The following is a 15,212-nucleotide window of genomic DNA, read 5'->3' as shown; positions in this document are numbered from 1 at the left end:
TGTTCAGTACGTTGAAGCAAAAAATTATGCCTACATAAACATGCGAGTAAGTATAAACATGATAACGGTATATGATAAGTTATCACGCCACGTCAGGGCATATTATGTATTACATCATTTTGCTGCGTATAAGTTTCTCTGCATATACACTGTTCACACATTCCAACAGTACACAATATGGGGTGATACTACATTTGATAAACAACCGACCGCTGTTACGTCATTGAAGGAAATGACTTTATATATATGTGGCTGATTCGATAGGTGTCGCTGGAGAGCACATCGATTGACATAAAACTTCTACATCGGTGAAAGCACCCGAGTCAAACAAAATACAAACAAAAGAGCGATCGGGATTCGTCCACAGGATCTCGCGGGTTCGAATCCGACACCCTTGGATATTCGATACAACGCACCGAGGTAACGCGACGACCAGTTTGAGAACCATTAAATTACATCCTTAAATTCCAACTTTGGTGAGTTGATTGATCGCATGTATCACCATAATCATAAAATCCAATGTTTATCTTTAACTTAATTATAACTCAAACCGTTTCCGCATATCGTTTTCTCAGTTCAATATGAAAGTAGACCCCTGTCCTCCTCACAATAAGCCAGAGTTTCACGGTTTCTTAACTGATTGCTCGCAAAGTCAGCTAGAACAAGCTTAGTGACAAATATTAACCCTTGCAAACCTTCAGTGAATCAGCAAACTACTACACACTTAGCAACTGAATGCTGGTTGCGAGGAGACAGGGTGTGTTTAGTTTCAGTGGGTCGTAACCGTTACATAGAAGTTGAGGCGTAACTTGAAACCTACACAGGGTTTCGCGTAAGAGGAGGTTCTCTTCGGACACAAATTTTGTTTCTATATCTGTTTGGAAAATGTATTGTTATGGAAAGAAACAGATAAAATTGTGGCGTCAGTTAAAAGGACCCTGAAGACCAACCATTTCTGATCATTAAAAATAGCTGACGTCACTATTTTTGCGAATTGGGAAATCCCCTATCGGTCCAGTGCCAAGTCACGTTTTAAGGAAAAAATGGAAACTCAGAAAAACAAATGAATGATGACTTTTAAGCTAAGCGTCGCAGAGAGTTTGCCAGCGAGATTTAATTCCAATGCTGTAAGACCTCTTGTGTATTTCTTCTGATTTGCAAATGTTTTTGTTTTCACGTTAATTTTAAATTTATATTATCAAGATTTATCATCAGACAACGCAGAAGTAATGCCATGCTTACGCATAGCAAGGCCTTGGCTGCGAAGCCTGTGAACCTTATGATTTATCATCAGCATGGTTTTGTGTGGTCTGTTTTGAATTGCTTGATTTTTTCGTTACAATTAGTTTTTATATAGGTAAGCCCCCAGATTGGTTGTTTCTGACAAATTCTTCAAATTTGACGGAATTCTTGCAGGCAGTTTAAATTGCATTTGGCAATATTTCATATTTGACCACTTTTTCGATCACTTATATTTTTATTTGACACTGTAATTATTACGTACAACTCTGTAACTTCTGCTGGTGTTCAATGGTTGTCCTTCAAATGTACTGCCTTTGTGAAAATCTTGGATGATCCATTCAAGACTGGAAAAAATGTCAAACAATTTTGCTAAATTTACCAATAATCCGCACTATATGAATGAACTAATGCATTAACATATGAAAAAAACGTTGCGATCGTCTGCGCAGTTAACGATCGCCAATACAAAATCCTCTGAGCAAAAAACAAACTTTCCACTCTGGGATCCATGTATTGATTTGCTGTGGTTTGTCAGCAATTTGTGAATTTTTTTATATATTTTATCTCTCAACCCCGTTGTGAAAGGTTATTAATTTTAAAACAAAACCGATGGTGCATTTTTTGTCAACAAAATTTTGTAGCTAATTCTTAATTCGAAAGAACTATCTATGCTTCCACTTTAGGTGGTTATACTTGGTACAATGACAAGTACCTCAATATCATTCCATGTAAATGGACAACTGTATACAGGTTTGTTGAAGCTTATTTGCAAAAAAACTTCTGCGTTTCTTTTTTTAAGGCTTTTAATGCATTTTTATTAAGTTAATTTTAGTTGTTGGCAATAGCTGACACAAAAATGTGGACATGTTTGTTAAAGATAGAAGTAGAAGTTATTAGTTGTTGTAAACCTGTTTGCTTTGTTCAGTTGATGATGTGGATCCGATGATGAGCCTGAACTCATGGCTCCGATCACAACCAGGACTCACTGGAACAAAAGTTATGTGTTATGAGGGAGTGGATGTGGATGTTGCGTGGTTGCCATGGAGAAAACTCCCGGAAAGATAGAAGCTGTAAACTTGGTGAATGTTAAAAGTTAAACTCTATGTCTTGGTTTGTTATTTAATCACAACTGATATGCAGATGCTTCCTATTCACGAACTAATTTTGCTGTGTTTGACATAAAAATGCATATTTATAAAAAATCTTATGTATTGACAAATGCAATAAAATGTACAAACTTCCTGATTCCTTTTCTGTTACCAACAAATACTTTAATTAAACAACATTGTATCTCTAGAAATTTTTAACAGTTTTTGTTTCTTAGGATCTTGAAAAGGATTTATGTCATTCAAAATGCAACAAACGAAAGTTAGTGCAACAAAAAGCAACCAGGCTTGAATTATTTAATGGTGGAACTTCATGGATCCGACCAACTTCGTTCAATGATTTAGTTGCAGTTCTCAAATCCCAACCGACTGCTCAAATAATTTGTGGAAACACTGCTTCTGGTAAATCTGACACGACAAATTTCTGTTTTTTTGTTTGTGATCTCATGATGATCCATGGGAAAATACTTGAACCTATAGTATGTGTCAAAATGAAGGCAAAAATGAGGTGCAATAAGTTTGGGGTGAAAACAAAGCTGTGATAATGATTAAAGTAATTGTGGTTATAATTCAACTTGCATTTACAATGTCAGAAGTTGACCCAAACTTTGATTTGTTTGTGGTAAGAATTTCTCACCCTATAGCCCTGAGTATTCAGGCAACTGTTTGTTTAAACAACAAACATCAACAAGTTTATATTGTAACATGTTGCTAGTCATCACCCAATAAAATCATATAGTTGACATAATTCACTAAGCCTAACATTTGACATGATCACAGTACCTGGTCATCAACATGTTTGTCCTAACACATAATTAGCATTTTTTTTAATTTCAGGGCTTAAACATGAGTTGACATGGGTTGGAGTCCTGTGGATGTAAACTTGACCGCAACTGCTGCTACTAATGAAGCGATTGTAGCTTGGGATTTAAACACTTCTGGCTTGCTATATTGTCTGAATGTTGGTCACACGGTCACGAAAGTGTCACAACTCTCATGGAAATCTTTCGCTGAGTGGATCACAGGTTGGTGGATTTTAGATGATCGTGTGATAACGAGTTTCCATGCTGGGATCTGCCGAGGCCATAAGACGTGCATAAACATATATGTTTAATAATTCACAATGGCAAAACGGGGGTTGGGTTATCAAAATATCTATAATGAAGTGCAGTATTCTGACTTTAAACAGAATCAGTCAAACTACAAAACAAGCACTAAATGTGTTTCTTCCTTACAAGCAGTAAAGAGCCATAAGAATCCATGAGAACTGCAGACACTTGCACACAATATTTCATCCTATAAGGTCTCATCAGTGCAGTTTGGTGTGACTGTGGCACTGGGCTAGCTTGTAGGCTACCATGCACACTTACACCACAGACACCTTGAAATTAAAATCTGTGTCCCTGTCAGTATCCAAGTTGTCCCAGCCAGTGTCACAGTCACCAGCTGCACTGATGAGACCTTTATAGATTGAAACAGTGCGTGCATGTGTCCGCAGATCTAACACACATCCATAATTACTGCACTAACCAGTATATATCAACCTAGTTTATTTTTACTTTCAACTTGCCGCACATTTATCATATATTGCTAGAGTTGCGTCATCAATTCTAATTGGTCTCAAAAGAAACAGCGACATTATTATATAAACAGGTGTGTGATTCCTAGCGACGTTGTTACAATCTGAGTGGAGCGCATTCCACATACGATATTCGGGTTAGGTCTGACTCATCCCTGTGTATATGCACTTATTTAAACTAACCCGGTATCCAACCACTGCTAATTTCGTCATCAATGAAACAAATACGTCACGAAAATGGGAATTTAATGAAAAACAGCTGCTGATCTTTTACCACACCGGGGTTCGAACCCTGACTCTCCTTGCCATGAATTCCGATCAGGCTTTTTGTGCTTAATATAACGTCGAGCGCCTTCACCAATGTTGTTGAAACAGGGACAACGCTACACCACTGCTCGTTGCTGCCTCAAGTGGGGCGCACGATTGCCTCAAATTTCCCATCAAGTCTGGCGCCACCGTGCGATCGCGTGACGTCAACAATGACGGTCCCGTGACAAGAGCACCCCCAGTTACAACACTGACGTCATCAAATATTTGATTAGTTTGGAGGGGAGGAAGGATGGTGATGACGAGGAAAGTTTAAACGTGTGGCCAGCATTAGTTGGTGAGTGACGTCATTGTTGCGTAATAATAACATACTGAAATTACGCTGACGATGCTTTGTGTATATGCGTATGTATTCACCAATTTAATAACAGGGTGGATGACTCTTTTAGGAACTTTGGTTTCATCGGTTGTATGTTGTAAATTTGTGTAAATGTTTGTGTAAAGGTGCGTGACAATTTTTCCTACCTCTGTAACGTGCATTTCAGGTATTATCATAACGACAATGGCTGCGCGTGAAGCTTTTTTGTTTTCTAAAGCATTAGAGGGAGCTTTAACTTTCGTTCAGAATCCAATATTTTGTGTTTGTAAAATCAGTGAATTTCCTAAAGTTTGTTTTTGATAAATTTGTTTATTATTATTTCACTTTATTTTCACATGGGTCCAGGTGTACCCCACATAACAACAAGAACTCTCAACTCACAATTGCCGAAGAGGGCGCCATTGAGCTGCTGGTCAACAGAGTGTGGAAAACGTCACGTGACGAGAAGATGCAGGTGACGCGATGCCAGAAATTACGTCATAGAGTCGCGATTAAACAAAAGATGTTTGTTCTAAAGGTCGATCTTCTCCATTGTTTATCGTGTCTTGTTAGCGGTTGTCAGGAGAACGAAGACAAACTGAACGAATTGGACGAATTCGGATTCGAAATTATTCTGCAAGTCTGCAAGTCTGCAACTCGCCCAGTATGGTGGGTTTGTTGTAAAACCTTTGTGATGTAATAAAGAATGCTCAATATATAGCACCGGGTGGGTAATCCCCACCTCTACTACTTGTTTCCCACAACTCCTGTTGAATCTGCGAAGCTTGCTTTAAGCCAGGGTATTTACTTTCTATTGAAATTTACGTACAAATAATTGGCGATAAAGTTAATTGCGTGTGCATAGTTTATGTGTGAACGAATTGGAAGTAATTTTTACTAACAATTGTTTTGTTCTTTCTAAGGCGGTGAAATTACAAGCAGTATCCGCACTAACCATGTTCGCATTCAACCGAATCCAACAACAACAACGGATTTCACGCTTGGGTGGTTTGAGCCTCATAACGTTTGAGGATTTATTTCGGTGCAAGGATCCGATTTTTAAAACTACCGCAGCTTTTCAGGTAAAGTTGGAAAGAAATATCTTGTATCTGAGAAAGCTTTGTGAGATGAATCAAAACCTCATGCAATAATCTAAACCTTGTGGTTTATGTGGGACGAAAGCGTGGAGGAAGTGGTTATAAGTTATAGCAGTTGTGTATTTAACAGCTGGTTGTTCTCGCTCGCATCATAACAAACACTTCCCTTGTCGAATCTTCCGCTAGAGGCGTCATTACGCTCGTCAACTTCCTCGATGACGTCAACGATGACGTAGTGGCAATGGCAGGTACGTGTTGAAATATATATTCGACTTTTTGGGTGATTTGTAGTTTCACATGAAAGAAAGATGACGTAATGATGACGTATTACAGCGGATTATCTTGCGTCACTCGCCCACACGAGGGCTGGCGTTCCTGAAGCCATCGTCACTTGCGGCGCTGTGGAGAAACTTCTTGGTAAAGTGAAGTCGGAGAATCAGTTGATTCGACAAACTGCTGCCCAGGCATTAGGTTGGTTGTCTATATATGATTTCTATGGAGTTGTCGGGTGACAAAATAACGTGAGATTGTTTAGGAAAACATGCACTTGGTTTCCCTATTACCTTATGTATTACATTGACATTTATCTATTTCCACGTGGTTTAAACTTTATGATGACATTTTTAGGATATTTATCTTTCAACCGAACGGCGAGCAGAGAGTTGATGACGTCATGTAGAGCGACTGAAGGCCTTTACGTCACTCTTACGGATAATTTGGGTGAAGATGGAAAAGTGTCTAATGAGTTTGTAGCCGAGTTTAAACGACAGGCGACCATCGGTTTGCCGATTGTTAAAGATAAGAGGAGTAAGTTCGTTACAATTTGTGTTAACGTACATTCTACTGAGCTTAGACACAAGCTTTCATGCAGCAAAAGTTCTGGGGTTTATTTCAATCATAAAAATATCAACCTTTGTTTATTCAGGGCCGTCAAGACCTCAAACAGCGCAAACGAGGGGAAACACCTTACATGTTAACGGGTAGGAAATGCCTCGTAGCGTACGTTAAAATACAGGAACACAGAAATGTGGATTTTTTCAGAGCTTTTCACCGGACGATGAGAGCACGCTCGATTTCCCCGGCCAACAGAAAAGTTTCTACTAACAAATAAAACTTTTCTGTTCCTTTGTTTTACTTATTTTAGAACAACAGTTTCCTGTTTTTCTTTTCTTGTCAGGTTCAAAACATTGTATGCAGTTGCGCGACAAGTTCGTGTAGTTTGTAAATATTTCACTGTGAAAATTTGTATGCTTCCTGTATTATGTGAAAGATACGATGCTGTTTTTTTATGTTCTTGCATTCCCTTTTGAAGTGACACGTTTTGTGAGATTTATAAAACTGTGAACATCCCAGATTCTTCCACTGATGTAACATTTTTTTACTCATAATTGCATCGTGTGTACTTAGTAAAGAATGTTTGACAAAGTTAGACATATGCATATTTAACTTAAATTTTTGTAGAAATCGAGTAGCTTTACTACCATACATTGTTGGCTTCCAACCGAATATTTGTAATATAGAATATTGCTCGTTCATGCAAAATGTATATCAACTTGATTCAATCAGCCTATTTTGTGTGTACAAAAAAAAATTAGGTAATTATTGCAAGTCAGCAATCAGCATTAGAACAGTTGGAAAATGCTACTACACTGGGTAACAAAGTTTTTTCCAAACTTGATCCACGTATAAGTCTGTGTAAAACAGAATTCCGTGCAAATTTTAAAGATTAGGCGTGAACAGGGCAACCACCTGTTATTTTTGTTTGTAAATTTAACTTGAAATACTACACGAAATCGTAGCGTTAATATTCGCACAGATTTCTATGTTGCATAGGTTTATATGTGGATCAAGTTTGGAAAAAACTTTGTGACCCGGTGTAAAAGTATCTTCCAGAAAAGTTAATGTTCTGGTTGCGAGGATAAAATCGCTGTTCGTGTTGGAAAATCACTGAAGCGTGCAAGAGACGAATTTGTTTTGTTTACATTTTCTTGGGAATTAGTTTGTTTAAGAACTTGCTGCTACAGTACTTATGTAGTTAACCGTAAGCAGGTTTCTTTATATCTGAAAAATCACCTTTGCATCTGCGCTTAAATGGTTTTTCTGGGTCGGATTGGAATAATTGTTGTTATTGTGTAATTTTATCAAAAATTTGCAAGGGCAAACAGAGCCAGTGTGTTGTTCTTTAAATATACAATAAATTTCATGACCTTGTCTTCTGTAAACCAAAGTGCTTATGTGTTGTGGAAGTGATATTAAATATAAAACACCGCATATTTCATCGGAAAACTTGAAATTATGAAGAGAAACAAAGCCGTTTCAATAGATGTTGGAACAGCAGTGAATGCACTTTGCCTCAGTAAGGACAACAGTAAAGTGGTCATCGCTGGACGGTCTCTGTTGAAAATTTATCATGTTGATGAGGTTAATGGTTTCAGCGAGCACCTTAATCTTCATATTGGAAGAAAACAGGTTTGCTCCGATGGAATTAATGTGTGCCACTAAGTTTGATAGTGCTGATTGTGTTTCGTTTCATGTTATAAGTGTATGTTTTTGCAATTGCTGTTGTATTTTTAAGGGAGGGATATTGGTATTTTTATTTGCTCATGACTGGCCAAAGCCAGTTACCACCCAACAAAACAATACATCATAAGTTATTGAAATCAAATTAGCTTTTACCTGTGGCTGCATGCTTAACCTAATTTTTTAAGATTACAATTGCTGTTCATCAGCATAATTAGTTTACACATACACAATTAAATAAAATGTTTTGTTTTTTCATTTCAGGGTTTGAACATGAGTTGTTCTGACGTGGGTTGGAGTCCCGTGGATGAAAATTTGATCGCAACTGCTGCTACTAATGGAGCGGTTGTAGCTTGGGATTTAAACACTCCTGGTCGTGAAAAGAAGCTCGCTATATTGTCTGAACATCGTCGCACGGTCACAAAAGTTTCGTTTCACAACTCGGAAGGAAATCTTTTGCTAAGTGGATCACAGGTGTTTTATATATGGGTGGTTTTTAAATAAAAATGTGTTTCTTATGTAGATGGGACCTGTCAAGACCGTTAGACAAGTTTGTTTAAATTTGCATTGTCATATGACACAAGCCTTTTTCGCAATCAGCAAATCTTGTTCGTTAAAGTTTATTTTTGTGCTCAATATAACTTGTAACACTTCTTACAGGAGCAGAGCATGTACATTTTTCTGTAAGAAAATATATGCATCACAAGTGATATTTTGCTTTTGGCTGCCTACAAGTCAAAGCAGAGTGTAAAGTTTATAAAAATATGTGTTTATTCAAATAACAAGCTTAGAAGCCATATTGCATCATTTGTTTTTTAAAGGACGGAACGATGAAGCTGTTTGATTTGAGGAGAAGGGAAAGTACCTACACGTTTCAAAGCAAAGCTGATGGCGTGAGAAGTGTTCAGTTCAATCCTCATGAATATTTTATTTTTGCTGCTAGCTTCGATAATGGTTATGTACAAGTAAGTTTTAGGGGTGTGCTAACTTATTTAAAAATACCTGCAGCCAATTTTCAACTGAATCTGGATATTTAATGCTGTCATGTTGTGAAAATCCCCTCACTGTCATATTGTAACATATGAAACCATTTCAAAATCTAGGTTTTTTTGAAATATTTGGTATGTCCTTCCAGTGAAACAGTAAACCAGTGCTTGTGATACTAAAAATGTTCTCCGTTTAAATGCAAACTCAGCATTTTAGTGAGAAAAAATTAAAATATTGCACCGAAAGTTTTCATGTTAATTTTGGTTGTTGTTGTTACTAGATATGGGATTACAGGCGACCTACAGGTTACGTTCACCAGTTTATCGCACACAAGGGATCTGTGTATACTCTTGACTGGCACCCTGATCCAGATCATAAAATGACTCTTGCCACTGGAGGGCGTGATAACATGGTTAAGGTGAGTGATTGTAATAACACGAATAATTTTTTAACTCTGTTTTTGCACTGGAGGGCGTGTGAAAGGTGGTTTTCATGTCATTGCTGGTAATGGATCTAATCATTGTCCGTGTTAAATATTTGTTTTCCAATGTTTCCACTTGTCACATTCCAGGTTTGGTCGATTGAAAACAACAGGGAGAAAGAAATAAACAATGTTCCAACCATGTCGTCCGTAGCTTCGGTTAAATGGAGACCCCACCATCCCGAGCAACTTGCTACTATATCTATGATGCTTGAATTCAGCGTGAACATTTGGCATCTGCATAGGAAATATGTCCCATTTGCTCATTTCCAGGTATGAATTATAATTGTAGTTGTATCAAACAACCATTTGTTTTTTGATTATTTTTCTGTTTAAACAATGAACTAAACATATTTTAAGGATCACACAGACAGCCCCTCTGGAATAGTTTGGAAAAAGTCTGATCCAAATTTTATTTTGTCATGTTCGAAAGATGGCCGTCTCATGATGCATTCATTACTTGACGCTATTTGTCCAGCTAAGCAGGCCATGAGTAGTGGACTTGCCATCAGCTCATGTGGTCATATCGCCCTCGCAAGTCAAGCCACAGCATCAACACCCAGGGCACAGAGTCCCACTGGTTCTGCTTCAAAATTACCAACAATATTTGGATGGAAGACTGGATCAAAAGACGTGATTGATTTGGACGGTTTGAGTATTTCCAGTCCTTCTTCGCCAGTTGCATTTCAAAGACAAAACAACTTTCTTAATTCCAGATCAAAGTTCAGAATATTTTTAAGCACCAAGTCTAATTTAAAACCAAGTTCTGACTTTGATGATTATCCAACTATGACAGACTCTGTTGTAGAGCAATTAACTCTTAACCAATTTAGGTTTGTTGCGAAAAACTATGTTTTAGATGGAAGTGGGACAAAAATGACTTTCGAAGAGCTTTGCTCGCACAACTCTGATGTTGCTTTGAAAGGTGGATTCTGTAATGTTGCTGGGACGTGGAAATTGCTTGGAGTTTTTTTCAACAAAGAGATTCATTTGAACAAATCACAACCTGAAGTTTCAGAAAAGTTAGAAAAAGCAGAGGCCAAAAACAAAAGGCACTCACTCACTGTGAAAAAGGTGAGGTGGTTTTAGTGACGTAATATCTGCTACTGAATAAACAATTGTTGCAGATCTTCACCTTATGAGTAGTTGCGAAATGCCTGGTATGCAGAAAGTTGTAGGAATAGATATAATTATGCCATGTTTTTTTATGGGGATGGAATCGAAGGATTCTTGTGACCATGGTTTGATGTTTAAAAAACAAAATGATTTTCTAAAGTTAAACCAGTATTTGTTCATAACATGGCATGGCAAATATTGATTATCACTAATTGTTGGACATGAATTTTACCAAGGTTGCTTCTACACACAATGACTGGTTTATGTTTGCTGTAGGATGAACTGCATGGTTCACATGCATTGAATGGTTCAGCAATCCATGGTGGGGAAGCTGATCAACGTTCTGATGATGGAAGACTTGAGGTAGAAGATTATCTCACTGATATCGCTCGAGGACGACAATCAGAACCTGATCTCTACATGACAGATGATGACCCTGGGTAGTTCAGAGATATTATTCTTAAATATAAAGTCATGCAAAGTTTGTTGCAACACAATTGTGCATAAACTAGTAAAAGAATATATTATCATGCTTTCCTGTTGCTGCATCCGCAACAAAATTCACGGTGTTATCTACAATTAAACACCAAGATGTCCAAAATTAAAACATGTAGTGGAAATTATAATCTGTAATCTAGTTTAATGATTTAGGTTTGGTTATGGTGGAATAACATCGGAAGCTGAGTTTTTGTCTGAGCACGAATATCTTGTTCCAACTGAAGCGTTCCAACAGAGAGAGGTGTGATCAATATATATAGATAGATAGGCCACAGTGTTTTGTGTTGCTAAACATATGGTTGCTGTGAACACAGTTTTAAGGTTGCACCACACCCTAAGTAATGAAAGATGTAAGAAACAATCTCCTGTCTTTTTCAGGACATCGAACTGGACGCGATATCAAAGTTTGGTCGAATAGATGCACCTTCTGGAATGAATATTGAAAATGAATCTGAAAAACGAATCCTGACTGCTCACGGTGGGAGGTGGCATGAGAAGGTCGTTACCAAGGAGATGAATTCTTCTTCCTCAACATCTCCTGCTGATGAGGAGCTTAACATCTCAGATGGAGTCATCAGTGTGTGTCCCACTCTCTGGCCGGCTCCACTCGATTCAATCAAAGAAGAGATTGCCTGTCAGCAATTAGAGTGAGTTTGTGCAGTTCAAAGCATTCCGGCAAAACATCGTATTTTTGAAATTGACAAAGAAATACAACGATTTATCAACAGCATATTTTTGAAACAACAGAACTAACACTTACCAGACAATGAGATAAAATAATCTGCCAACTGCTTGTACGTAGGTAAAAAGTCTTTACAAGAATGTTCTTTACTCTAAAGTTGCCATCCACAACACACATAACCTTCAGTCATGTTTATTCACTCAAAAATAGTTGTGGAGTTGAATTTCTTTTTCTATTTTTTCACAAAACTCTAACAGTTTTCAGTTTGCTGCATGCGTTGTATTCAATGTATTTGCAGATTTTTTGCTGAAATGAATGATGTGCAAAGTCCAGTGTGTATGTTGCTTGCAATGTCATCCTATCCATCCACATATAACCTTCCTATTGATGTTGAAACAGTTGATCATTGGCAAAACTCCTACCTTGATTTGTTGGCAAAGAACAGGTTATGGATACAACATGCTCAGGTGAAATAACTACTCTATGATAAGCAAAGTGGAGCTGTGTAAGTTGTATACAGATGGCCACTGTTCCCTTTTTTATCCAAGTTACGACAATATCAACATTTGTCAATTAAAATAATTTTCATTCAAAGCTGCAGACAGAGTGTGTACATGCACTGTTTCGGCCTGTAAGGTGTCATCAGTGCAGCTGTTGAGTGGCACTGTGCTAGCTTTACAATTTTCATTCAGGTTGTAAAGCTGAGCCGAGTTCCTGCAATCCAATCTCTCTCATCCTCTTCAACTTTCACCCTGGGATGCCAAGTCTGCCAACGACGAATGCCCCAGAGTAACCCCTGGTCATGTGACCGACGCATTGATGCCGAACACAAAAACAAACCAGTCACGTGCTTCTACTGTCAACTTCAAGTGCGCGGACTCTACACATATTGTCAAGGCTGTAGCTTCGGGGGACATTCCAACTGTGTGGCAACTTGGATAAAACAATGTCAGAAAAACGATATTCCTATAACATGCAGATATCACTGTCTGTAAAATCAATAAACATGAATGCAAGCTGATGTCTTGACTCGACCGCAGGCAAATACATGTTTGTTTATGGTTGTACGAATTATTAACGCAGGAACTAGACAGGATCGCTCTACTGTGAAAACCCGTACTTGGCAACCTCATCTACAATAGCCAACCTTCACATATGATATCGCGATATATTTCTGCGTGGTATGATTAGTGGTAGAGATGTGAAGATCGTTAGTAAAGTTGTGTGCTGACTCACCAGTGTATCTTGACCATTATAAACTACCTTCAAATCTCTGAAATCGCGTAGCTCAGTTGGTAGAGCGTTGGGTCTGGTTAACCCATTGCCTTTAGTTTGAAACATACCAGCGGGTGGGGTTATTTTGCATATCTCGCTCCGACTTGTCGGAAAAAAGTGGTAGATACTGTCGGCGTACGCCTCCGCTGCGGGACCGTGGGGTACGACTGCGTCTCGGGCCTCGCACCCAAAGGATCCGACCAAGTCTCGATGGCAACTCGGCCTCGTAGGCAACTTGCCTTCGCTATCTCAAGGTTACAGCAAATCCATCCACCAAGCTTCAAACCAGTTCAAAGTTGTTTATAAATCCGTACATTTTCGACAATCCAGTAATATAATACAGCACAGCACAGAAGTTTCTTCAAAACATGGAGAGTACTAAAGCAGAACCAACAGCCTAGACCCTTACACAGCATCAGTTAAAACACACTAATTTGGCAGGCGCTAGTCGCCCTGCTTATGTAGTCTGCGGTTGGCCACACGTATTGATACCCTATTTGGAGTTGTTGCGCAACTTTAATGCAACTTGAAGTTGGTCGATTACGTCAGTTATTCATATAGCTTGATTATCTAAGTGCCCTAAATAAGGTTGTTTATGTTTAGGTTGACTTTGTTTTCCGAATAACTAAAAGTAGTTATGTTTATTTAAGCTTTATTTATCATTTGCGAAAGAAGTACTTGTGTTTAAATTTTGGCAAAGAAATTCCTATAATTATTTTTACTTGATTTACGCAGTTAGTTTTGTTGCCTAAGTTACCTATATGGCTTTATTTCCCAAATTACATAGTTTAAAACACAACTTTAATGTGGCTGCTTCTACCGGCTACAATTTTTTCACCTGCCACCAGCTCGGCAAGTTTTTCTCATTAAATTGTCCGATCAGAGGAATTGACCTAAACCGGAAATTAATTCTTAATTTTTTCCCCATGTCGTTTTATTGGACATCACAACTCGGACATGCGTTGAACGCGTGATTACAATGACTTTGGTTTTAACTCTCGGTCATAAGATAGTTATACGCTTTGGGCCTTTTTTAGTATATACATGTATTGTGCGGCGACAATACTCTAACCACCTCACGAACGGTCGGTTTCCTTGGTTCACGCGTGCCGTGGTTAAACCAGCGCTTTGGACATGTTTGTTGGAAATATCATTCTTTCCGAACTAAAATAATTATTAAGGCATTGCACAGAGGTATTTTAAAAACAAGAAAACATCTTACATAAACGAAACGTTTCGTTCACCACGTGCTGATAGACAATGGTACACATGTCCTATAGTGTCGAAATCCACGGCCTTCGAACAAATCCCGCAAAAAAACATGACGCTCTTTGTACGTAATAAGGTTTGTGCTATAATAAACCTAATATTGGAGTTGTACTATTGCTTAGTCTCGTGAAAACACAAGTTTAAGTAGCTACGCAAGAGCCGGGGAAATCCCCATCGTCCGTTCGTGACGTGTTAGAGAATCTACCGGGAAAAGTAGCCTGGGCCCAGACTCCTTTATTGCCCTAGCTGCGATTCCAGTGAACTAAATTACAAAGGATACGTTAAATTACTCTTCCCAAGCCCGAATCACGTTTTCCTAATTGTTAATTCGTTGCTTGTCATAAGCTGTCTTGATTTTGTGATGTCATTTCAATTTGTGTTTATTCGAACATGATATTTAATTTTGTTTTAAAAAAAAACAATTTTGACGAAATGACAGAAGTTGAAAAACTTATCAAATTCGCGCATCTATTGGTTGGTCGTTACGTGCTAAAATTTACAAACAGATATTAACTAAAATATTAAATCTTTAAATCAAATGTGCAATTCTCTGTTTTTAAAACTGCACGTATTTTAATTGCCAAAAAAATCGGCCCGGTGTTCAATCCTAATTTTATTTCTATTTGTTTAAAAACCCCTACCGGCATCGTTAAAGTTTCGGTCTTGGTGACCGCTGCGGAAGAAAAAAAAATGGCGGAAGTTTTGTTTTTGTTAAATTTATTTATTTTTGAGGAA

General features: G+C 38.0%; 1 protein-coding gene across 1 annotated transcript; it reads left to right on the top strand.

Annotated features, from left to right (window-relative positions):
• Positions 1–7,880: 7,880 nt before the first annotated feature.
• LOC145902546 (GATOR2 complex protein WDR24-like) lies at positions 7,881–12,997 on the top strand. The gene is made up of 11 exons (XM_082990561.1): positions 7,881–8,118; positions 8,434–8,643; positions 8,991–9,134; positions 9,437–9,574; positions 9,728–9,910; positions 9,998–10,711; positions 11,030–11,193; positions 11,405–11,492; positions 11,630–11,898; positions 12,232–12,400; positions 12,626–12,997. The coding sequence occupies exons 1-11, from the start codon at positions 7,945–7,947 to the stop codon at positions 12,926–12,928; spliced, it is 2,556 nt and encodes an 851-aa protein (XP_082846687.1). The 5' UTR covers positions 7,881–7,944; the 3' UTR covers positions 12,929–12,997.
• The last annotated feature ends 2,215 nt before the right edge of the window (positions 12,998–15,212 follow it).

The sequence above is a fragment of the Ascidia mentula genome, chromosome 5, assembly GCF_947561715.1.
Source record: "Ascidia mentula chromosome 5, kaAscMent1.1, whole genome shotgun sequence".
Classification (NCBI taxonomy): Eukaryota; Metazoa; Chordata; class Ascidiacea; order Phlebobranchia; family Ascidiidae; genus Ascidia; species Ascidia mentula.
Note: the sequence above shows the minus strand (reverse complement) of the source record. Positions and strands in the feature narration are given on the sequence as shown.